General features: G+C 29.3%; 1 protein-coding gene across 4 annotated transcripts in view; it reads left to right on the forward strand.

Annotated features, from left to right (window-relative positions):
- Positions 1 to 7,452: 7,452 nt before the first annotated feature.
- The window catches only part of Kdsr (3-ketodihydrosphingosine reductase), a 67,464-nt gene continuing 48,165 nt past the window's right edge, over positions 7,453 to 26,751 (forward strand). For 2 of the 4 annotated variants that reach the window (XR_012757971.1, XM_075377253.1), the window contains exons 1-4: positions 7,457 to 7,987; positions 11,418 to 11,601; positions 17,431 to 17,573; positions 25,366 to 25,557. Coding sequence is in view for 2 of the 4 variants with exons in the window: in XM_075377253.1 (XP_075233368.1) it covers positions 7,817 to 7,987; positions 11,418 to 11,601; positions 17,431 to 17,573; positions 25,366 to 25,557 (690 nt within the window). In the remaining 2 variants the exon portion in view is untranslated. Of the gene's footprint in view, positions 7,988 to 11,417; positions 11,602 to 17,430; positions 17,574 to 25,365; positions 25,558 to 26,751 lie in introns of all 4 variants that reach the window. The other 2 variants (XR_012757969.1, XM_075377265.1) reach the window with 2 other exon arrangements.

Below are 26,751 nucleotides of genomic sequence, written 5' to 3' on the forward strand. Positions count from 1 at the left end.
TGCAACACAAACTTCAAATGATCTATAAATATTAACAAATGTATTGACACAACACACAAGTTGATAATCTGTGAACCCCAAGCTCTAATAAAAGTAAATTCATCATCAGTGTCTCCATTTATCTAGCAATTCAGTAGAACTAAATTCTAAATTCAAAAAAAATAGTAACAAATATTTCCTACTTGCATTTAGTCCCAAATCCTTAGAGTTTCTCGAAAACTGCAATAGATAATGGATGGTTGTGATCATGTTTTTGTCAGTAAATTGCATATTATTTACTCTCCCATTAAAATTTCTAATTAGAGTTCATTCATGTTTGCATGTTCAGAAAAAAATTTTTGTGTATAAAATTCTTGTTTCAAGCATTACAACTTAATTCATCAGCAAAGTACACACAACTTCATATTTACATTTTGCTTCCACAACTTCGATATTCAATGTTTTACAAAATTTTAACACAGAACTGCATTTTCCCCCCTTCTTTACGGAAAAAAGGAGCCTTAACTTGCTCTTCCAAAGTGAGATGTTTTTAGGCAGGTATCCATTTTACATGATAAATAACAAAAATATCCTTAAACTTAAAATACTTTTCTTCTGACATAAAAGTATCAAATAGAAAAAACATTGTGGTTTTCTAAAAGCATTGAAACTCTATACAATTTATCCTTTATACCAGTAATATACGCTACAATACTTAAATAATCAAGATAGTTATGGGTGTTAGGGTTATTCTTAAGCTTCTGTTGACTCAGAAGAACCTTCAGGATCAGTTCTGCAAATAAAAAATTTGGCTACATTTGACATTTTTCCCTTTTGTCATTATTTTTAATAGATGCCTTTTCCTCTTTTTAACCTCTTCCTCCATAAAATTTGTATCCATTGCCATTTTGGCTTCATTTATGTATATTTCCACAAGGTCATCATATTTTTAAAAATATTCTATCCACAAGAAGTCCACTTTGACGCAACCTAGAAGATTGTCTTACTCATGCACCTTACATGTAATATCCATCAATACTTTATGTTTCTCACGCATCTCTGCAACATAGTCCTAAGAAAAAAAATCTTCTTACCTTTAGTTTTATTCCATTGCGTAAAATTATTCCTTTCTTGTTAATAGACCCAAAGGAAGCTATAACATGCCGATACCAGATTAATTTAACATTTATTCTCCCGATTCTCCCAACACAATAAGTTCTATTTCAGTTTACTTCATACCCCTAACATTTTTATGCAAATCAACAATATAGCTTTTCAAACCATCCAGATTTCCACCTTCCACCTCAGTGATACCATAAAACACCAAAATATATTGTCATTGTATGGAATCTAGCACTTTCTGCTGCTTGTTAATCATCTCCTGTAAAAAACACTTTCCTTGGTTAACCCTTTATCTTTTTATTCTGCTCTTCTGTAAAACCAGAGATATTTAAGTTACTTATTTCTTTTTCAACAATTTCTTTCATATCAGATTTTATCTCATTTTCAATTTCTCAAAAGGGGTAACATGATTTCTATATCGAATGACATAATGCAAAGTTTACTTATACAACATTAAACACATAATTCATATTATTACCCCACCTTATTACCTAATAATTTCAAAATACACTATCATCTAAAATTCATTATTATTTCAGTAGATGATTTATGATGCACAAGAATAACAAGGAGGCAAGACAGTATGAAACTAAACTTGTGAGACATACAAATATAATGCATTACTAGATTTATTTAGACAATTCATGACTAACTGAATTTTGATTTTGACAGTGTGAGTCATACTCTAAAGGAAAAAGCGAATTTGATTTCTCTGTAAAGCCAGTTAGAATTAGACAAGAGCTATTATTCTAGTATACAAGCTTGGTTTTAGGTTATGAAAACCTAAACAAATTTTACAGGATTATTTTAAACCTGAATTTAACAAAAGCAAAGACAAAAATTGCTCAAAAACAACAAAAAAATCAGATAAAAACCACCTTCTAACTATACTGATATAAAGCTGCCAACCATCTTGTTCGCTTTACTTAATTAATCAGAAAAACTTATTGAATACCACTGGAGATGCAATGAAGAAAAGGTTTACTTCAAATGCAGTTATACCATGTCTGAAAACACATTTCTAATGCAAAACCACAGATGATGAAGCATTAGGTTCAAGTGAAGTATATATAATTTTCCATAACAAAAAACAATAAAATTAAAGAGCAGTCTTAATTTTGTAGCCATGAAAAATGTTAAGCCTGAGCTGGTATTTTAATCCAGAATCTTTTAGATGAATGGCAGAGATTGTACCATCCACCAAAATATGATTTCATAATAGGCTTACAATATGTCCGGGATTAGCCTGGACAGTCCTGGTTTTTTTGTGCCGTCCGGGGTTGCAAAAATGTCCGGGGTTTGAGAATTTTATGACTGTCGATTGATTTTAAAAATTTTAGATCTATATGTTCAACATCACGTTTTTAAACATTCTTTTACAGCTGTGCATCTCTCAGCCGACCTTAGAGCAAGCACTGACATCTGACATTTTGACAGAGGCGTGGCTGCCAGTCTCACCATAACTTTTTTCTTAGTCATTTGGTAACACAACAGGGGCAATGTGTTTTTGTTATTTTCGTGTGCAAAGTAATTCGTCTACATTTTATTGATAATTTTATCTCTAATTTTTTTTTGTCTCATTGTTTAGCAATGGACAAAAAAATGTGTGTTTAACATGCAACAGGAATACAAATTTTTGAAACTGTGTAAAGACAGTAATAATGAACGTGTTTATTGCACACTATGTACTGAAAAAGTTTCTATTACACATAAAGGAAAGGGTGATATTGAAGACCACATGAAAACAGCTAAACATAGAAGTGATATTAATGCTACTACTTCAGCAAACATAAGAAATTTTTTTAAAGCAAAAGATGGAATAACAATAACAGTGATCTGGAGTGTGCTACTAACATTTTCATACCACACTGCTAGACACGAACTCAGTTTAAAAATATCAGACTCCAGTTATAAACTGGTTAAAAAGTTATATGACCCAAAATTTTTACCTGCTAGAACCAAAACCGAGCCAATTATTGTTAATGCTATTTCACTATTTATATTTCATAATGTGTTGCATTCTTTGGAAAACAATTATGTAACATTAACAATGGATAGCTCACACAGAAGTGAAGTAAAACTTGTTCCGATTGTTGTAAGATATTTCAGTCTGGAGGAGGGAATTCAAGATAAACTTTTAAATTTTGATGAAGTGTCAGGTTAAACTTCTCAAATTTTGAATCAGTAAATTTTGCAAGCTGTGAAAAAATACAAAGAAAATTTGGTTTATTATACTACTTACAACACTAACAGTAATTTTGGTGGTGTGAAGAGAAAGGGATATGAAAATATATTCAGAAAAGTTCAAAGTAATTTAGAAAACCTATTTTAAGAATTGGTTGTTCAGCCCACATTGTACCAAATTCAGTATAAGCAGCATGTGATTCTCTACACTTGGACATAGAAGTTATTGTTATAAAAATTTATAAATATTTTCACATATATACAGTAAGAGTAACAAAACTTAAAGAGTTCTGTGAATTTGTGGAAACAGATTACAAAAAAGTATTATCTCATAGCAGCACAAGGTTTCTTAATTTGTTACCTGCAATAGAAAGAATTCTTTCCATTTTTGATGGCCTAAAATCATACTTCTTATCTTGTGATAAATGCCCAAAATTACTTGATTTTTTGAAAATCTAGAAAGTGAACTATTTTTGAAATTTGTATATGGTAATCTTTAGTTATTTAATAATGTTAGTTCTGAAATTGGAAGCTAATTCTATCACAGCAACAGAAGCATTTCAGACATATTCTGAATTAATTTGTCAACATCAGAAAATAAAATCCACAAATTTATACCATCTTCTGTCAAAGAATTGTTATGCACTCTAAAAGAAAAAAATGATGTTCAAGAACAAAAATTCTTCTCAAGCGTAGACAATTTTTATAATTCTAGTATCGATACTTAAGAGTTGTGGAGAACCATTTTGATAAACTACATAAGTAGTAAGTTTCAGTGGATAAATTTACAAACTGCCTGGTCTGATTTAGAAGAGAGTTCATAAGTTTTAATGAAATTATAAAAGATTCCATAAATATTGAAGACCTGTTTGATTAACCTACACTGTTGAACCAAGTAATTCAAATCCAAAATTTGAATTACTGAATAATTTGAATTTGGTTGTGGTTCAAGTTCCAAAAAAGTACCAGATACTATTGGAAAGCAATTCTTAAGATATTTCAAAAGACTGATGTTTCATGTTGCAATATTTTAAAATGGTTAAGTTTGCAATGCCTTTGCCTAGGACATCTGCTCCAGTTGAGAGAGTTTTTTCACTTAGGTGAAACATTTGGTGTGCAGAAAGGGGTGTACTTCAAATCTACTGTTAAACATCTGCTAAATGTTAAAATTAATTCAGAACTTTCTTGTTGTGAATTTTATGATGTAATTAAAACAAACAAACCATTTCTGAAAAAAGTCATGTCTAGTGAAAAATACAACTGAATAAATAGAATTTAATGTTTCAGTAAATTGTAAAGACTTTTAAGTAATTTCAAAAATATGTCCTGGGTTGGACCCAAACAAGTATGGTAAACCTATTTCATAACCATATTTATTTGATAAATAAGTATAGACAGACCGATATATTCTAGTTACAGAAAAAGCAGTAGTAAAAAACTATTTTTGTATTGCACTGTAAAACTACTTTTTTATACTATTTCCATTAATAAAATAATTAATGAAAATCAAAGACATAATCAATGTAAATAAATTAGACTGAATTGCACGATTTAATGTTTTGAACTAGAAACAATAAAAAATCACTATATACAAAGAGCTGAAGAGTAAATTCACAGATTAATGTGTTTTTTAATATAAACATTTATTTAAATAAATTTACTCGGCTCTACAAATTTTTTAAAAGATAAATTAAACACAATAAAAAAATTTATTCTTGGCAGAAAGCATTCTAGTACTGGTATATTTAATGTAGTCACAAAAATAATTATAAACTGAAGAAAAAAGTGAATGTTTTTTTTCATTGACCTATACTACAAAACAATACAACAGCATCATTTTCATGGTCTCACACTGCAACTAAACTATTTGTATCTTAGTTAAATGAAATCTGCAGTATTTTTCATTTTAATAATTTACTTACATGATTTCTTATTTGTGATAACTAAGTCTCTGCTACAAACAACATAAATAATAGTTTTCAAGAGTAAAATTTACATAAAAAAAAAAAAAAAGATGTAATCTTATGCATTTACATAAAATGTAATCTGCAATTGCCAGAAATATAAACCACAAATTGTTATTGTACTTCATAAATAAATTTAACCTTTTTTTGTTTGTTGTAGGATGTCCCACAAAAATAAAAAAAAAATAATAATCTTGGCGGTATTCTAACCTACTGACAGACCAAGATCATGTTGAAGATTGCAAGTTATTCATTAAATGTTACTAACAAGATTGGTTTACCATTTCTAAGAATAAATCTAGGTCTAGAATAGGCACATACAATTTTTTCCATCTTTATTGATTCTAAATGCAAACTTAACTCAATCCCATGGTGATACAGTTCAGGAGCAAGGAATTCTTGTAATACTCTTGTATGCATTGTAGAAGTATGCATTACTGCTTGTCCTTCCTTTTCAAAAAAACAGGGCCTATGTTTCCAAAACCTGCCATAACACACCAGCTGCATGTGCACTATAAAGAGGAAGAATGTGATGGTCTGCTGGAGATTAAAATCAGACCAGTAACAATCATTTTTTTTTTCACTGTGTTCTAATTCAATGAAAATTCACTTCATCACTAGCAGGATCATTTCATTCTTGAATAATTTAAGAAAATTCTCTCACCAATATCATTTTAATCAGATGAAAATTCAAATCCTTATGCAAAATTTTTCTAACAATACTGTGTGATAAATAAAGAACAGCAGTGTTATTTCTGGTTGAAAGTTAAGGGCTCCTTATTGTTGTCCAAACTTTTGAAAATGTTTTTATACAATTCTTCTATTCTGACAGGTTCTCACAAAGTGAACAGGATCTGGTATGCTTTTTGTTGCAGAACTGGTGGATCAGAATTGATTTATCCACAACTTCATTTATTTATTGCAGCTAGCTGCAATAAATAAATGCACCATGATATGCAATATTTAAATCCCAATAAAATAATCACTCCATAATCACTACCAAGTCACCATTTTAAGAGTAAGTTTTATTTCAAACATATGGTGTATAGCAATTCATTGTCCATCATTACTGAAATAACATCCAGTATGTGTCACAGTCAATCTAATTCCCACCTATATGTCATCATTGTCAACCTATTTTGCTTTAATCAGTCAAGTTCTCTGACTCACTTGTGTTATGACCTCTACCTGATTTTTATGTACATTAATGACATGGATGAAATAACAGGTGAGAAAAAGTGAGATCCAGTGCTTGCTTTGACATATGCAAAATTTGCTGGTTAATATTTTTTATGACATAATTTGTGATTAATATCTAGTTTCTATGATATAATTTGTAAAAGTTAACTATGTTGCATATAGTGTTTGTATGAGTATTTTATATATATATATGGAGTCTGGTTTATGTGATTTAGTGTAATCACTGCAGTTTAACTTACGACCCTCACATTGCTGTGTATTGTTTTTTTGTTATATAATCTATTGTACTTAGTGTGAGTGTCATTAATAACATCACTGAAAAAGAAGATGCACTATAGTTTTTAAAAAGTTTAGAAGCTCAGTTTCAAGTTAAATTATTTAGAAAGTAAGGTTTTTAAATAATGAAAACAGGACTTAACATCATTCTTTTAGAAATATTGTGCAGTGTAGTACTGTTCTGAACAATGCTTTTATTTCACTTTTTTTTAAAAATAAACAATTAGTGCAGTTATCTGTATTTAAACTTGATAATCGATATAAAATATCTTTAATGAAATAAAATGCAAGGATTCTTGTAATGTGCTTCTTTTCCTGATAGGCAGGCATTTATCATTTGACATAATTATTTAACTATTTAATTTTCATAAGATGCATTTTTGATACTGTAACTAACTTAAAAAGAAAACGTCAGCAACACAGTACTGTTTTACTAGTTTAGTGCTATTTATTTAGCCAAATATTTCTACTTCCGAAATAAATTTCATCTGAAATTTTTAGGCAATATAAGTACATAACTCTTTAAACTCAATAGAAAAATAAATGTTCATTATATTTAAAAGTGAAATCTGGGCTAAAATAAACCAATTTAAGGAAAATAATTATATTTTGCATATTTCATTTTCATGAATTTTGTTTCGCAACAGTGTAGGGTGCATTGAAAACTACATGACGTCACGGCTCGGTTTAAAAATTTAAGACTATTGCTGTATTATCAGTTATGTATACAGCCAACTAGAACCGGACGGTCATGACTAATATTTTTCGTTTTGTCTTAATGCAATTTAAACGACAGACCTGGCAGGCTGCTCACAACCGAACAGTCAAACACTATAAAATGTGCTTTTTACTATTTTTCTCGAAAAACATTACATGTTCAACGCTAATTTAATAGTGTGTGTTATAAACGAAAACGTTGTTGACGTATCGATGTAATTTGCTATCGATGCTACATTCTTCTCAAAGTACCGGTAATGTCTCGTCAAAACCGATTGTTGCAGATTAACGATAAGTGTGCTAGTAATTATTTGAGGTTCGGTTTAATCTTTTTATGGTGTTAATAGATTAGTGTATAATTAATCTTGTTAATAATGGAAATTTTTAATCTTGATAGCCTGTTTGAAATTTTTATCGGCACGTTTTATGCTACTGTTTTATCTGTCATGGGATTCGTGGTATTGGTTTCGTTAGTAATGTACATGATTAATTTTTTTACTGGAAGAGCGAAGCGTAAAACCGCATTGATCGATAAACATGTTGTGGTTGGTTGTTTTTAAGTATACGTTTTTACTTTTAATGCTTTTTTGTTTGAATCAGAATGTATTTTTAATTCCAGAACTTTATTGATAGCAGTTGCAGTTTCAAGGTTTGGTTATCATATTTCAAATTCTGTCTTGTAAAATAAAAGTTTACATTTAATTACGCAATTTATTTTTAAGTGAAAAGTTAGACTAATAGTAGGAATAGGCACTTATTAATATTTTAGTTCAATTGAGAGTATTAAAAGAAAAAATAGTTTGATAATATTGATAAAATAGATAAGTTATGGATAATTGTCAATTTTGAGTGAAAAAAAAAAATATATAAACAGGTTTGCGAAATTAAAATGTACTTGTAAATTTTATCTCTTGACTACAAAAGTATACTCAAATTAATAATATAAAATTGCCTTTAAGTTGTGTTAATTTGCCTAACTGATCCGAAGGAATTATCATTATGCTGAAAAATACAGATATAAAATAAAAATCGCATATTTTAATCTAAATGGTTTAACGTTAGGTAAAAAGTTGTACATTGAAACATCATGTATCACTGACACTTTTGATAATTCAGTTGAATTTTGATAAAACTGTTGATAATTCTTATTTATCCTCTATGGTGTCAACAGTTTGAGGCATTGAGAAATTTTTCAACAGTTAGAATTGTAAAGAAGAGATTCTTTCATTATTGATGTCATTGTACCATATGCCCCATTATATTGGTAATTAGCTCATTAATATTCTAAACTGAACTTTCTACATGTCTATTGAATGTGTGCTTTAAGTTATTTTTGTAGGTTCTGTTAAGTCATTGTGTATAATTCTGAGGATATTTATTACCACATAATGATTTATTATTATGAGGTTTCTTTTGAAATTTTGGTACTTCCGTATTAACGCCACCGCAGCTACAGCTTTATTTAAAAACAAAGTAGTCAATCGGATTTCGGTGGAAAATGGGCCGAAACTCCTGTATCAGGATCAATAAAATTGTATTTATGATTAACTAGCATGTAGGAATCCTTCTATTTGTTTGGTAACCAATTGTCAGAATAAATTGTGCTACCATCTGAACGGTTTTAATTTTGGGGTAATATTTGCATCTAACATTTAAAACTACTAACATCACCAAACAACTAAAAGCGAACAACAGAACTATTAACAAAACTGCAATAATAACCACGAATACTCGGAACAAGAAAAACACAACTGCAATCAAGAGCTGAACCTAACCTAATTATTACTTTTTTCTTTTAATTGTTTAGCCTCCGGTAACTACCGTTTAGATAATTCTTCAGAGGATGAATGAGGATGACATGTATGAGTGTAAATGAAGTGTAGTCTTGTACATTCTCAGTTCGACCATTCCTGAGATGTGTGGTTAATTGAAACCCAACCACCAAAGAACACCGGTATCCACGATCTAGTATTCAAATCCGTGTAAAAATAACTGGCTTTACTAGGACTTGAACGCTGTAACTCTCGACTTCCAAATCAGCTGATTTGGGAAGACGCGTTAACCACTAGACCAACCTCGGTGGGTTAACCTAATTATTACTTAAATAATAAAAACATTACTGTTGATTAGTCAATGTTAGCGAGCATAGGTTAAGTTTGGTTAGACTATATTTTCATGTTTATATCTTTAAATATGTATATATATGTTTATATATTATATTTACGTAAGGGTAGATTGCTCTTTATTGGCGCATTAGCGCAACTTCTGCTGCAGTGGCGTTAATACGTAAGTACCAAAATTTTTTTTTTGTGAAATTAATTCTCAGTATAATCTGCAAGTATTGTGCGATTAAGTGGTTCATCTCAAGGAATTTCTTATGAACTGCCCTTTCTTAAAAACCACAAGCTCCTTGTAATTTGTATTGTAAGAACTTGATGACATTTGATGGTTTTACAACTTTTTCATCAGTGAATCATAGCATAATATTTTATCAGACCAAGTTTATATTCAGATTGTTGGGCTTCATTTGTGCTTCTCTGATCAATGTTTCTACAATTAAAAAGATTTATCCTACTCTGACATTGTATTAAACAAAACATCTGATGACAAATAATTCTGTCATCCATCAGAAAAAATAAATAAGGCAAATAATCCATTTAGTTCATTAAAACCATTGTCATTAAGAATTGTATTATTTATTTAATAGTTTTTTCTTTGATTTTGTAATTGCTCATGTGTTTTGGATTACAAACCTGTATGATTTTTATCTCCTTTTGTAGCCACTTTGCAGATATTTGTGGAATTTATATTTTTATCATATATGACCAGTTTTCCTATTAAAACTGCCATGAAAAATATTAAAATATCTTCTTGCATTAATTAATTTGTGAAGTGAAACTCCCTAAGAATTAGTTTTTTTTTTGTTGCTTCTTCTGTTGAAAAATTTCTACAAGATCTTTAAAACATGTTACTTGGATCATAGTCTTCATATTAAGATGGAATAATTGTTGCAGTTGATTAATGTTGCAGTCACTGAAATTCTTCAAATTGTCATTTTCTCTACATTTATTGATCTTCTCCACTCATCTTTCATCAATTTTGTAAGAATTTGTATCTGGCTTATAATTTCCATATCTGTTTCTAATAGATATGGAAATTATGTAACCTATGTCAGACGCCAAAAACTGAATGAAAAACTAATATTTATTACAATTTTGTGTTTTAAGCTGTAATAAAAATAGAAATATTTGTTTTTATTATTACTTCATACTAATAGTATATAAAATTAATGTATACAGTATTTTGTAAAAATAATAAAGATATATAAAGTAAGTATACTCTAGCATTATAACTGGAAGCCCATTTAACATTAATGTGTACACATCCAACCTCAATGACAGTTGCAAATTCCAGTGATTAATTTCACCATTATTGAAGACTAAATAAAGTGAGGCAGGAAAGTTATACATATGCAATTTTTTTTTTTTTAAACCGTTGTGACCATCATTAGATATTGCTTTAGAGGCAGGATGAGATGAAATTGCAATTTTGTAGCATGTAAAAATGCCATGCCTGACCAGGATGGCATTTAATGTACATTAAAATCTCAATATTTCCAACATGCAATATCTTACAGTATAGCATGTTAGAAAATATTTGTTGATGCATTATTTTCTGTAGCTTATGATTATGTATTCATAAGGGTAAGGTTAAGTAACTTACTTGTGTTGAAAATCTATTCTGACCTCATTCCTTAAGAACCAGTTACTTAACCATTCTAATCATGAAAATCAAACAAATGGTTGCAAAACTTAAACTGCAGAATACTTCTTATTTCTACTTTTAATCTTTTATTGTTGCATTAAAATGTTTAAAAAGTAAATAATTTTACTTATTAATTTATTGTAATAAGTGGATTTTTGAGAAATGTGATAAAATTTTCAGTTAATGTACTTATTTCTTTACGTTTACCAGGTAACAGGTGGTTCGAGTGGAATCGGTAAAAGTATAGCAATTCAAGCCGCAGCAAGAGGTGCTAATGTAACAATTATTGCTAGAAATCAATCTAGGTTAAATGCTGCAAAACAAGAAGTTCTAAATGCTTGTATTCAGAATTCTAAGGACCAGACAATATCACAGACAATTAATGCCGTTTCATGTAAGTTATCAGTTTTCTGATGTTAGTAATTTAAAAAGTAGAATAAAAAGTTTAATTGTTTTAAGTAATATAAAATTTTGTTTTTAATAAGAAATTTAATTTAAATAAAAATAAGTAGAGGATCTGTGTATTTTATTATATCGATAAAAGTTAGTGATTACATATTCATTGATTTCATTGTTCATGAAAAACAAAAGTGGAAATTACAGGAGATCATTATTTTAAATTGAAATATCAAAAAGTTATTTTTATTAACATCAAAATATTTACAACTGTGTACATCACTGTATGCGTAATATTTTAATTGATTAATAGTGTTGCAATGTTATTGTTGGTGGTTATTTGTAATATTAGATTTTATTTCATGAAATAAATCAAGTAAAATTATCATAAGTTTATTTTCTCATGTGGAATGGCTGCTAGCTTTAGTTTTGTGTTTGTTATTATGTCCTCCTGACAGTCAAATAGGGATTCTTTCAGCACCTTCTTCTGGTTGGGAAACAAATAGAAAATCACAAGGAGCCTTGCTAATCTGAGGAATTCCAAGCTTTATCAAGAGATCTTGGATTAGCTGTGATGAACAGGCAGGTGCATTATTGTGGTGCAACAGTTGTATTTCTTCCACCAAACTGCATCATAAAGACAACACAAAACTTCCAGGTAGTACTGTTACTGTTAGTTTTGCCTTTTGGTTTGTATTCATACAGTAGTAAAAAAATAACAATCATCACTTTTTCTTTGCTCTTCATTATCTTGTTTTCTTTCACCTTGGGGATGATGATGACTCCCAATGTAAATACTGAGCTTTGATTTTGTGGATTGTATCCATTTATCCAAAAATTATCACTAGTTATAGTCTGAAGGCAATTGAGGATCACCATTTCAGTACTTGTAGGCTCCAAAATTTCTTGTACATAATCAAATCATAATCATTGTTAAAGCAAAAGTAACTTTGCTTGTCATAATTAAATTAAATTTGGCACAAATTTCATAACCACCTCTACTGATGCCAAAATCATCCATTAAACTCAAGTCTATGGAACCATTTCTAATCCCAATGTCGTCCCCAATTTATTTAATTGCTAACATTAATTTAATCAATGATTTTCATTATCAAAACTGTACAAGTTGTTAATAACATTTGGATTTTGGCTTTGTGACAGCCTATCTGTGAGCTAGTCACTCTTAATTGAATTTTAACAATTTGAAAATGGTTATACCACTCATTATTTTGTATAACCCCATAGCTGCATTTCTGAAAGTTTTTTTAATCTTATGAATTTCTTCTTTTTTTTATGTCACCAATCCTTTTTCAAAGCTTGATGCAGTAATGTTGTTCATTATGCGTTGTATCTTTACACAGAAAATGTAAGTGTGACAAGCACCTGTTACATTAACACCACAGTGACTGCTGGTCAGTAACTGATATCCTTTATGAGATTACAAAAAAAATGTGTACGATAGGAGGTTCTAATGTTTGGTTCTGTCAAGCTTTACCATTCCCGTATAAATGGTTTTTTAAACATGGTCAGATGCTTTTTGTACAGACCTCTTACATTACTTATGAAACAAAATATGCAGTGTCTATTTTTAATTCAATTATTCTAGCCTGGCTCACTACATGGTAGTAATGAAAATAAAAGCATCTTAAATTGGTTTATAACATATGAGAGGTGACTAAAATGTAATGTTTACTAGAACATAACAGGAGAACAAAATGTTGCACATAGGGACAAGTGCTGTCATCTTGTACTTTCATCCCCTGTTACTAACATTCCAGAACTTGTTGACCCATATCTCTTGTTTTCTGCCGGTCACTATTGTTATAAAATTATGTACACTTGCTACCTTTTGCATTGAAAACGGTGTGCAAAGATTGAATTTTTAACAGCAGAAAAAATAATGCTAGAGACATTCATGTGCGTTGGAAGTTGGTAAAGTGAATATTGAGAATGAACCTCGCACTGATGATCAATTTCTGTGACTGATGAAAAACACCAAAAGAAGGTGGATGAATTGATTCAAAATGACCATTGCATTACACAACAGTGCATCGCCACCCAAATAGGCTTATCAAAAGAATCCAGCTCAATCTTGCACAATTGGGCCATTATAAAATCTGTTGTGGTGGGTGCCATGAAACTCACAAAAAAGAGCAAATAATGAAATGATTGTTGTGAATAGCTTCTGAAATGACAAGAGAGGTGACTTCCTTTTTAATACCCAATAACCCAGAAGAAAAAAGGCAAAGCATGGGATATTGGCACTGTGGTTTACCGTAACCAAAAAGATTCAAAACAACCCTAAGGAAAAAAAATTCTTAACAATGTTCTTGGATTCCAAAATTATGCATGATACTAAATGGAATGGATTAATATAAGACTACAATACATAGAGACATTAAAACATCTTAGCAGACATGTGTATCGTGCTTTGACAGTTCACAGCTGATAATTCTGCCTCAGTCAGATTGTGTGCAACTACTGAGGCACTTGTGAAGTTGAAATTTGAACCTATTCCACACCTTCATGCTCACCAAATTTGGTGTCCTTTGATTTTCACTCTTTCTGTAATTAAAAGAGAGATATTAAAAGTATTCATTTCTCCATTTCATTAATGAACTGAGACGCAGTAAGGTTATGGACCAAGGAAAGACTGTCAGCATTCTTCATTAATGGAATGAGAAGACTGGTTTACTGTTGAGAGAAATATGTAGGGGTTCACTCTGTTGCAAATCACTCAGTGCTGGTTGCATGACCATTTTTGATCTTTGTAATTTGTATATTTATTCTGTTATATTTCAAGTGTTCAAAACCAATTTTTGTTTATTAAGAAAAATACCACATCTTTAGAATTGACAACAGCAATTGAACAATGAGATTTCATACCTGATTACAATAAATTGTACTAGTCACATCAAAGAATGTCTTACATCACTTTTTATAATGAATAGATTCAGTATGCACCATTTCACACAAGGTTTAATCAACAAATATGCAGAATTTTTGTTTTTCTCAAAAAATCTTTTATTCATCAATATTGATTTTGTCACCTTCAAAGTACTCCTTTTCACATATAATACATTTGCCAGTGCTTTTTCCAATCTTCAAAGCTCCTCTGGAAGGCAGTTTCTGGTATGGCATTTAGCTCTTTCAGTAATTCCATCTTTTTCTCTTCAATGTTGGGAAAATTTCCTCTTTCAATGGATCTTTTCAGCTGGGAAGTAGGAAGATGTCACAGGGGCCATGTCCAATGAATAAGGAGGTTGAGGCATCATAACTGTTGTTTTTGGCCAAAATTCACAAACAAGCAGTGATGTGTGAGCAGGTGCAATTGCCATGAATTGTTTTGACACAAATCCGGTCATTTTCTTTACGCAAACAATGTGAATGCTTTACACAAACAACACAGAACTTCCAGGTAGTAATCCTTACTGAGTCTCTGATAATGATTTCCATAATCATTTTCTTCACTTTTTCAACGTTATCAGTTATCGATGTGCTTGGATGTTCAGGGCACTATCATCATCATCAAGATCGTTAAGTGCAAGATCTGGTTCTTAAAAGAAGAAATAATACTTTCCATTTTTACGATTTTTCAAGCATATAGCAACTAGACCATCTTTCTTATCAGTTGAGTATAAATGTTGTAATTTTTACTGTTTATTTCACTCCTATGGGGCTTCAAACCACAGTCTCTGAATTTTTATTACCTTACCCATCTGAGATGAAAGACGTCAAAAATCATGCATTTTGAAAAATCTTGCACTCTTGATCTTTTGTAAAAAATAGAGCAAGAGTACAACAGACTTCAAAATTTATAAATAGGCTTTCTAAAATTAGGTTAAGAAAGAGTATAAATGTTAGAAGTGATGTCCCTTTCCTTCACCATGGAACACCTGTACAAAATTTCTAAGTTTTTCATTATAAATGCTCTATTTTAGAGCATAAATATACAAGAAAGGAAAAAGATGTACATAATAATGTAATATATGTATATATAATAATAATAAAATATATTTCTATATATGTAATATATGAAGTAATTTTTCTGTAGAAAACAATGGTTTTTGTTTCTAGAGACTGAGTCAGTTAATTTCAGAGATATTTGAAAAAACAAATGCCAAAAAATTCAAAAATTGGTATGCGGAGCATTGTAAAATTTAACCGAGCGCATACAAACCGTTTTTAAAAGTAAAAAAAATAGTTTTGAACTCTTGAAATATGAGGGAATGAATGTACAAAAAATCAAAAATGGTCATGCAACCATTTAATTTTAAATTGGGTGATTTGACATGGAATGACCACCCATACTTTTTAAAAAGATTTTGAAGTTAAATTTATTAATTTTTTTTTATATTTGTATGATGTAGCTGTATTGTTTGTCATTTTGAATGACAAACAAAAATACTTTTTGATTGCATTTACTCATATTTAGTAATCAAAAAAAGATACCTAAAATTACAGGAAATATTTAAAATGTCCTCAAAAAGTACTACTTCACATTTGAGTTCAAATTTAGAGTAATTTACATTTGAGTTCAAATGTAAAGTAATCTATCTACATTTGAGTTCAAGTGTACAGTGTCTACTTGTTTAGTATAGTGTTGTATTTCTTAATGTTATTATTAAATAATAATAAGTGTCAAGATGTGTTGATTTGTATACAAATTGAGTTTCTTACTATATGTACCAGTGAAATTCCTACTTGTGAAAGTATTTATTTGTATTGGGATATTATCTTTTGGTAATTATGCAACAAGGTGATTGGTAAATGCCAAGTCTATGTTAGTTACTATGAGCTGCTCTGAGAGATATTTATTGTGTATTAATAAAATACCAAAATTTGTATTATTATTAAATGTTGATAACTGTAGGTATATTCCTGTCTGGAATATAATATCATATCTTGTGGCTTCTTTAAAAAGTTAGAATGGGTTTTTAATGTTTGTAGAACTTTGATTAATGCCAATAAATATGAATCATGTGAACAATATTTGGTAAATTAAAAATGTTTTCTTTCCTTGTATTTATGTTGTCCTAAAAAAAATTAAATATTCTTTATAAAACAACTTCTTTTATAATGGATCACAGAATTATTTTATTAAAATACTTCTGTTTATAAGAAAGTATTTATTAATTCTTTGTCTCACCTGTTTTTCAATTTCAGTAATTTGAAATATTATTAAACACTTGTCTTTTTTATTTTGTTACTGCTCTCATCAAGTTTAACTTTCTACAGATTTTAGTACTACAAAATTCATCTATCTGAAATTTTAATTTGGTGTCAGCCTGTTGTTACTAAAGAAAGTCAATAAATAATATTAAACATAACATTTATTGAATTGAAAATAATCCTATTATAAAAGACTATTGCTGTAGTGTAAAAAGCTATCTTGATTAAATGTTGCATATAATAAGAAATGATTGTGAACAATCCACTAAATTGTATTAAAGTTAAAATTCAAGATTACTTATCTGTTTATTACTTACAGTGATTCCACAATCTTTTATTCACTGTGAAAAAGATGTGTGCAAAATCTTTGCGTTGATTTACTGAAATAATAATATGATGTTCCTTTTTATACATTATTTAGATTTTTAGATACTTCAGTTTAATTTCCCTTTTTATGTGTGGGATTAATCACTTTACATCCTAAATCCTAGTTTTTGCTTTATTATTTGATATACATAAATAAATTATAAATTTTGCTTTGCAAATTCTGTAATGTAATTGGAATGTGTACATTACAGTATCCAGTTCTAGAATTTAATTTTTACTGGTATTATTTGATGTAATCTTACTCTGTTTTATTATTTCTTTTATATAGTGGATGTAATGGGTGATTATGAAACAGTTGAGAAGGTATTTAAAAACATAGAGGAAGATAGTGGTCCAGTGTTCATGCTCGTTAACTGTGCAGGATCGTCAATTTGTGCAAGATTTGAGGATACAGCGCTTGATGATTTTAAGGTACCAGAGACCTCTTTTTTCTTGGTTTTTATTATTTTAATCTTAGACCTAATAAGAATGATTAAAGTAGTTGAGTGTAATCTGATTTTTTTTTAAAATTGTAATAGGTGACATGGTAACATGTTGGAGTGAGATTATTGAGTAGCATAGGCGTTCTATTAAATTTTTTATTTATTATTTATTTAAAATTATTATAATATAATAGTTATATATATATATATATATATATATATATATATATATGAATTATTATATATATATATATATATATATATGATTACATATAGGTAAATAAAGTAAACAATGCTACTGTATAAACTACAGCTGATAAATAATGACAATATAGAAATCAACAATCATTTTAAATTATAAATATTTTGCTGTTAAAAATGTAATAGTTTTAGTATTCCTTATTGAGAATTAAAACAGATATTTAACTGAAATGTATTTTTAATATAAACAAAAATTATGTTTATGACAGTGACTACTACTATTAGTGGCGTGTGAAAAAATAAAAAAATTTCAATCATAAATATCACCTCATTATTTCAATTTGTGCACATTATGATATAAGCTCACTACCTCTTTTAATTAAAATTAAATTACATGGGTAGGATACAATCTTAGTAAAAAATTATTAAAACTGCATACAATTTTGTAATCCTCATAATCGATGAGAATTCTCCTTTTGGCTAAACAGTTTTTTTATTAGTTGCTTTATTATTATTGTTTATTTAGTTGCTGGAGGGAGATGTACTTTAGTAAAAGATTTCAGGGAAAAATAATTAAAGGAAATAAAATATATCTGCAATACTGATTGTGGGTTCCTTCTAATTAATCAATGGAAATTCTCACGAAGAGAAAAAGTAGGCGATTCAAGGTAAATAAAATTATATACTTGTCCTATATTTTATAGTACATAAAATAAAATTAAATACTTGAGTAATTTGTTATTAACGTTTAGAAAATCTTCAGGATTAGCTAAAAAAGGAATACATAGAACATTTTGAAATGAATTGGTGATGTTGACTGTTCTACAAACAAAGAAAAATAATCGCAACATTAAAAAACATGTATGGAAAAAATTCAAGATAGAAAATAATGTAACATTTTCTATAGCAGGTATATAAAATGCTACATAAAATTTTGCAAATAAGGTGAATTATGAAATAAGTTTACAGTAAATTGTATAAATAACAAAATTCAACTGTGCATATATTTTTTATATATAAATGAAATTTCTGAAAGACAAAAATATCAAAAATAAATAAACACCTTATGTAAGATTTATCTAATATTATATCTAATATAAGTATTATTATTAGATGTGCATGTATATATATATTGTATTTTTTATAATCAACTTCTTGAACCAAACTACAGAATTACAAAGTAAATGAAATGATACAACTTTTTTTTCTTTTATTTGTTCCAATAGCACTTTCGTGGGATCCTGCATCATCAGTTGTATATAAATTATACAAAATTTTATTCTAAAAAAAAAATTATGTTTGATATGTAATTTTGTATAATTTATATACAACTGATGATGCAGGATCCCACGAAAGTGCTATTGGAACAAATAAAAGAAAAAAAAGTTGTATCATTTCATTTACTTTGTAATTCTGTAGTTTGGTTCAAGAAGTTGATTATAAAAAATACAATATATATATACATGCACATCTAATAATAATACTTATATTAGATATAATATTAGATAAATCTTACATAAGGTGTTTATTTATTTTTGATATTTTTGTCTTTCAGAAATTTCATTTATATATAAAAAATATATGCACAGTTGAATTTTGTTATTTATACAATTTACTGTAAACTTATTTCATAATTCACCTTATTTGCAAAATTTTATGTAGCATTTTATATACCTGCTATAGAAAATGTTACATTATTTTCTATCTTGAATTTTTTCCATACATGTTTTTTAATGTTGCGATTATTTTTCTTTGTTTGTAGAACAGTCAACATCACCAATTCATTTCAAAATGTTCTATGTATTCCTTTTTTAGCTAATCCTGAAGATTTTCTAAACGTTAATAACAAATTACTCAAGTATTTAATTTTATTTTATGTACTATAAAATATAGGACAAGTATATAATTTTATTTACCTTGAATCGCCTACTTTTTCTCTTCGTGAGAATTTCCATTGATTAATTAGAAGGAACCCACAATCAGTATTGCAGATATATTTTATTTCCTTTAATTATTTTTCCCTGAAATCTTTTACTAAAGTACATCTCCCTCCAGCAACTAAATAAACAATAATAATAAAGCAACTAATAAAAAAACTGTTTAGCCAAAAGGAGAATTCTCATCGATTATGAGGATTACAAAATTGTATGCAGTTTTAATAATTTTTTACTAAGATTGTATCCTACCCATGTAATTTAATTTTAATTAAAAGAGGTAGTGAGCTTATATCATAATGTGCACAAATTGAAATAATGAGGTGATATTTATGATTGAAATTTTTTTATTTTTTCACACGCCACTAATAGTAGTAGTCACTGTCATAAACATAATTTTTGTTTATATTAAAAATACATTTCAGTTAAATATCTGTTTTAATTCTCAATAAGGAATACTAAAACTATTACATTTTTAACAGCAAAATATTTATAATTTAAAATGATTGTTGATTTCTATATTGCCATCATTTATCAGCTGTAGTTTATACAGTAGCATTGTTTACTTTATTTACCTATATGTACCACCAACAGTTCACACAATGTAAAATACAATTTTTTCCAGGTTTCTTGATTAATATTATGTTAAATTTTACACAAAACATTCTTTTTATTTTCTGTTAAAAAAATCATTTGATATGGTAACTGGAACTGAAAATATTTTATTTTAAAAGGCCTAATATCTTTGAAAAAATCACCGTCTGAAATATGATATGGATTAAGATAGAAGTCCATATTGTAAAATAAGTTAATTTAATTTGTAAATTAATTTTTTTTGCAGAAAATTGTTTTGCCAAAATTGTAGAGCTTAGAAATTGCCAGCACAATAAAAAACACGTTTTCCTTTAATCTTCTTTGTAATGAAAATTTCTTGCTACAAGTTCTTTAAAAATAACATAAAACAGGGTGGGCTTTAATTTGGTGTATGTGTGTATATATATATGTATTTATTTATTTCTCCCTCTATGAATCATGAGACCTTGCCGTTGGTGAGAGGGCTTGAGTGCTCAGTGATACAGAATAGTTTTACCGAAGGTGCAACCATATCTGAGGTATCTGTTGAGAGCCAAACTAAGACATGATTCCCGAAATAGGGGCAGCAGCTCTTCAGTAGTTGTTAAGGACGTAGGTCAGGACGAGTTAAACGGCCATATCAAAATCACTCAATCCTCTGAGTTCTGCGCAGCTGAAAGCAATGGAAAACTACAGGTGCTTTTTTTCCAAGAAAATGTAACTCTTTGCATTTTCATATAGCCTTCCTTGGTAAAATATTCTGGAGGTAAATTAGTCCCCCGTTCGGATCTCCGGATGGGGACTACTAAGGAAGGGGTCACCAGAAAATTAAAAAATAACATTCTACGAGTCGGAGCGTGGAATGTTAGAAGTCAAAAAAAGGTTGGTAGATTAAAAAATTTAAAGAGGGAAATTGATAGGATAAATGTAGATGTAGTAGGAATTAGCAAAGTTTGGTGGGAAGATGAAAACGACTTTTGGTCAGGTGATTTTAGAATAATTAACTCAGGTTCAAATAATGGGCAGGCAGGAGTAGGTTTCATAATGAACGAAAAGATAAGGAAGAGAGTAGAGTATCTCAAAATGCATAGCGATAGAATCATTCTAATAAGGATAAAAGGCCCATGGTGATGATGAGGTAGAGTGTGTATATGAAGAAATTGACAAAGCAATTAAACTCGTAAAAGGAGATGAAAAATTAATAATAGTTTGAGATTGGAATGCAAGCATTGGAAAAGCCAAGGAAGGAAATATAGTGGGTGAATATGGGCTGAACAAAAGGAATGAAAGAGGGGACTGACTTATAGAGTTTTGCACGAAGTATAATTTAGTAATTGTCAACACCCAGTTTAAAAATCACAATAGAAGAATGAACACATGAAAAAAGCCAGGTGATACTGCAAGGTATCAGATAGATTATATCATGGTTAAGCAAAGATTTAGAAATCAACTCGTTGACTGCAAAACTTACCCAGCAGTCATTGATAGCAACCATAATTTAGTATTAATGAAATGTAGATTGGGGTTTAAAAACCTGAAGAAAAGGTGTCAGATGAATCGGTGGAATTTAGAAGCTGGAGGAAGAGGAAGTAAAGAAGATTTTTGAGGAGGACATCGCAAGAGGTCTGATTAAAAAAGATAAAGTAGAAAATGTAGAAGAAAGAATGGGAGAATATTAAAAAGGAAATTCTTAAATCAACAGAAGCGAACTTAGGCAGAACAAAGAGAACTGGTAAAAAACCTTGGATTTCAGACGATATATTGCAACTGATGGATAAACGTAGAAAATATAAGAATGTTAGTGATGAAGAAAGTAAAAAGAACTATCGACAAAGAAATACTATAAACAGGAAGTGCAAACTAGCGAAAGAAAAGTGTTTAGAAGTGGAAAGAGAAATGAACATTGGTAAAATAGACAGAGCATACAGAAAAGTTAAGAAAAATTTTCGGGTACATAAATAAAAATCTAATAATGTGTTTATATGTTAATGCAGTAATATAGATATAACAAAGATGGTACACCAATATATAATAAGAAAGGCAAAGTCGATAGGTAGGTGGAATATATTGAAGAGTTATACAGAGGAAATGAATTAGAAAATGGTGTTATAAAGGACGAAGAGGAAGTCAAATAGGATGAAAGGGGAGAAACAATACTGAATCTGAATTTAAGAGAGCAGTAAAAGATTTGAATGGCAGAAAGGCTCCTGGAATAGACAATACCTGTCGAGTTACTGCACAGTGCAGGTGCGGAAGTGATTGATAGATTATATATACTGGTGTGTAATATTTATGAAAAAGGGGAAGTTCCATCAGACTTCAAAAAGAGAGTTGTAGTAATAATACCAAAGAAAGCAGGAGCAGATAAATGTGAAGAATACAGAACAATTAGCTTAACTAGCCACGCATCAAAAATCTTAACTAGAATTCTGTACAGAAGAATTGAGAGGAGAGTGGAAGAAGTATTAGGAGAAGACCAATTTGGTTTCAGGAAAAGTATAGGACAAGGGAAGCAATTTTAGCACTCAGATTAATAGTAGAAGGAAGATTAAAGAAAAACAAACCAACATACTTGGCATTTATTAACCTAGAAAAGGCATTCGATAACGTAGACTGGAATAAAATATTCCTCATTTAAAAAAAATTAGGGTTCAAATATAGAGATAGAAGACCAATTGCTAACATTTACAGGAACCAAATCGCAACAGTAATAATTGAACAACATAAGAAAGTAGCCGTAATATGAAAGGGCGTCCAACAAGGATGTTCCCTATCCCCGTTACTTTTTAACCTTTACTTAGATCTAACAGTTAATGATGTTAAAGAACAATTTAGATCTGTAGTAACAGTACAAGGTGAAAAGATAAAGATGCTACGATTTGCTATGATTTAGTTATTCTAGCTGAGAGTACAAAGGATTTGGAAGGAACAATGAACAGCATGGATGAAGTCCTACACAAGAACTACCGCATGAAAATAAACAAGAACAAAATGAAAGTAATGAAATGTAGTAGAAATAACAAAGATGGACCACCACTGAATGTAAAAATAGGAAGAGAAAAGATTATGGAGTTAGAAGATTTTGTTTTTTGGGAAATAGAATTATTAAAGATGGATGAAACAGGAGCGATATAAAATGCCGAATAGCACAGGCGAAACGAGCCTTCAGTCAGAAATATAATTTGTTTACATCAAAAATTAATTTAAACATCAGGAAAAGATTTTTGAAAGTATATGTTTGGAGTGTAGCTTTATATGGAAGTGAAACTTGGACGATCAGAGTACCTGAGAAGAAAATATTAGAAGCTTTTGAATTGTGATACTATAGGAAAATGTTAAAAATTAGATGGGTGGATAAAGTGACAAATGAAAAGGTGTTAGAGCAAATAGATAAAGAAAGAAGGATTTGGAAAAATGTAATTAAAAGAATAGACAGACTTATAGGCCACATATTAAGGCTTCCTGGAATAGTCATTTTAATATTGGAGGGACAGGTGGAAGGAAAAAATTGTGCAGACTGGCAGCGTTTTGAGTATGTAAAACAAATTGTTAGGGATGTAGTATGTAGGGGGTATACCGAAATGAAACGACTAGCACTAGATAGGGAATTTTGGAGAGCTACATCAAACCAGTCAAATGACTGAAGACAAGAAAAAAATTTATATATATTTTATTAATTTCTTCTTTTTTTGTTCATTTTATATCCAGTTTTTCCTGGTGTGTTAGAAAAGAGGGATTTGACAGAATTTTTACAGTTATATGATCTTCCTGATATGATCCTAATAGAGGATCATGAGTTGTAAAAAATTATATTTCCCTTGAAATAATGGTTAAAAATAGTGTGACTGATACTTATTCTAATGATAAAGGAGCTTCAGATTAATAAAATAATTGATTATTATTTTTTTATAAAAGATATTTTTGAACAGCTGTCCCTTGTATTGTCCAGTTAGTTTATGTCAAAGTAGTTTCATTAAATGCATAAATTAATTATATATATTAATTATATTAAGTAGGAATATTTCAAATTAAAATAAATCACTAATAATGTTTGAAAAATTTACCTTAATTTTTTCATTACAGTAATGTGCTGATAATGTAAGTACTGTAGCTAATGCAGTTTAAGGGACCAATAATAACTATATTCAGTTTATGGTTTCTCATAAAAATATAACCTAATATCACTTACTTATTTCTTAATTACTTATGTTCTGTTTTTCTTTATGCTTATTTAAAAAACAAAAAGAAGGTTGTCTTGACTTGCAGTGGCAAGTAACCATCAAGCATAGCATAGTCATCATTATCTGTTTTTTCTTAAATATAATTTACCCCATAAAATTTGTTTAATTCCTTTTTTTGCCATTATTATTGAGATATAAGGTGGATTACTAGTATTCGATAGCCAGTTCTCTATAATTTTAATAAATAAAGTGGAGCATCCTCATACTCATTAATTCTATTCACTAATTGCAATGACCAAAAACTGAGGTTTATTTACTGAACTCCAACGCATTACATCATTGTAGCATGGTGGTGTATTACTTAGTGATCTACTGATCACAGCTGTATCGTGATCACTTAGTTTGTTAATAATGAGAAGCCTTATTGTAACAAATATAGATGTGGGTGATAAAAAGAGTTGAAATTTTACATTGTTAATTATTACTCTTAATTTTTTCATTTTTATTTTTAGAGTGGCTGATTTTGAGGGTTCCCAAAGCTGTTGCTTAATTTTTGGTTACTCTTCTTGTTTACTGTGTTGCTTAATATTAGATGGTTTATCTAGTTACATGGTGGAGTGGTACCATCTCAATCTTTAATTTGGAAAATCTAGGTTTGAATTATGGTCAATCATTATGCTTTTCTTAAACTAAAAAATTTATCTACCATATTTGCATGTACGTGCATGCAGACACATGAGCGCTTGCGCACACACACTTCAAGCATAAATGGTGAATTAATCATTTAATAAAAATTTAACATCTTTTTTTATTTGTGACAATTTGTAATGCAAGGAACATAAAACAGGGGTTTCTCATCATCCTTTTCTATAATGATTTTTCTTTTTTACAGTATATGATGGATTTAAATTTTAAGGGAACTGTTCAACCTACAAAATCTGTTGTGGCAGGAATGAAGGCTAGAAGTAGTGGACATATTATAATAACTGCTTCTCAGGCAGCTTTACTTGGTATTTATGGTTATACTGCATATAGTTCTTCAAAATTTGCTCTCAGGGGGTTTGCAGAGAGCCTTTATATGGAGGTAATATGAACATGTCATTTATCTGTTTAATGCACAGCTGAACAATATGTTGTTATTTGATTTTCTATAATTTCATTTCAGTTGTTTTTATTAAATTATAATATACTTACAGACTAGTATTCCACATTATTTGCCATTTAGTTGCTGTTAGTAGTTAATTTATATGAAAGTATACATGCAGTTAAAGAGTAGGAGATAAGATTTTACTTTGTGAAGTGGTTTTTGTTATATTACTGAGTTGGTTAAACCTGTAATGGCAGGTTCATGATTTTTGTTGTTGGACTTATCTGTTAACAAAACTATTTGACATATTTATCTAATATGAATGACACCATGGTCTGTTCTTCCTAACAAAATTACCAAGTAATGTTGTATTGATGATAACATAGATATAGTGTTACTCATCAAAATGTAAACCTCACTGTATAAATTGCATTATTTTTTCTTGAAAATATAAATACTGTTCTATATTGACACATTCCTATTTTTCTGTAATGATGTGAAATTTAATAATTTTATTGCTGTCATTGTTTATAATATATAAAACTTTATATTAAACTAGAAGTTATGAAAAAAAATTAAAAAGAGGTTTTTGGCAAAGAATTAATGTTTAAATGTTTAGTAGGAAAATCATTAATTTCAGTTGTTCAGAAAAATGTTGATTATTAAAAAGATTTCATAATTTAAAAAAAATCTCTTCAGCACGCTGGAAGGCAGAGGTAAATTTCACCATTGCTAAGTAGGAGATAAAAAGAATTCTAATTTAAAGTTAAGAAAAAATTTACTCAATATGACAATGGTGTTCCATGTGAAAAAAATTTTCACATGTTCAGTGTTTAGCATACGACAAGCCCCGTCTTACAATTCCAGCAATATTTTTTTATCTATCCCTTGCCATAAGGATTGGTCATATCAAAATTGTTTCAGAGAAAAGTTTTAGGTAATGTTTAGAGGACTAATGGCCACTTTAAACCGACTCGATACTGTGCTTATTAAGGGAGGTATGATTCTTTTTTGTTTTCGAAACTCCATTTTCCCCACCCCCTGGGATTTTTCTGGAAGTCGAATCTTGGTAACCATTAAAATAGATAGCTTTTTTATGAAATCTACCTAAAAGGGAAAAAGTTACTACAGAAGGATCTACATCTTCAAATAAAGAGTTGGAATGAGTCTTTTTTCTGGTGATTTGATCAA

Source organism: Lycorma delicatula, chromosome 1 (assembly GCF_047948215.1).
Source record: "Lycorma delicatula isolate Av1 chromosome 1, ASM4794821v1, whole genome shotgun sequence".
NCBI classification, from domain to species: Eukaryota; Metazoa; Arthropoda; class Insecta; order Hemiptera; family Fulgoridae; genus Lycorma; species Lycorma delicatula.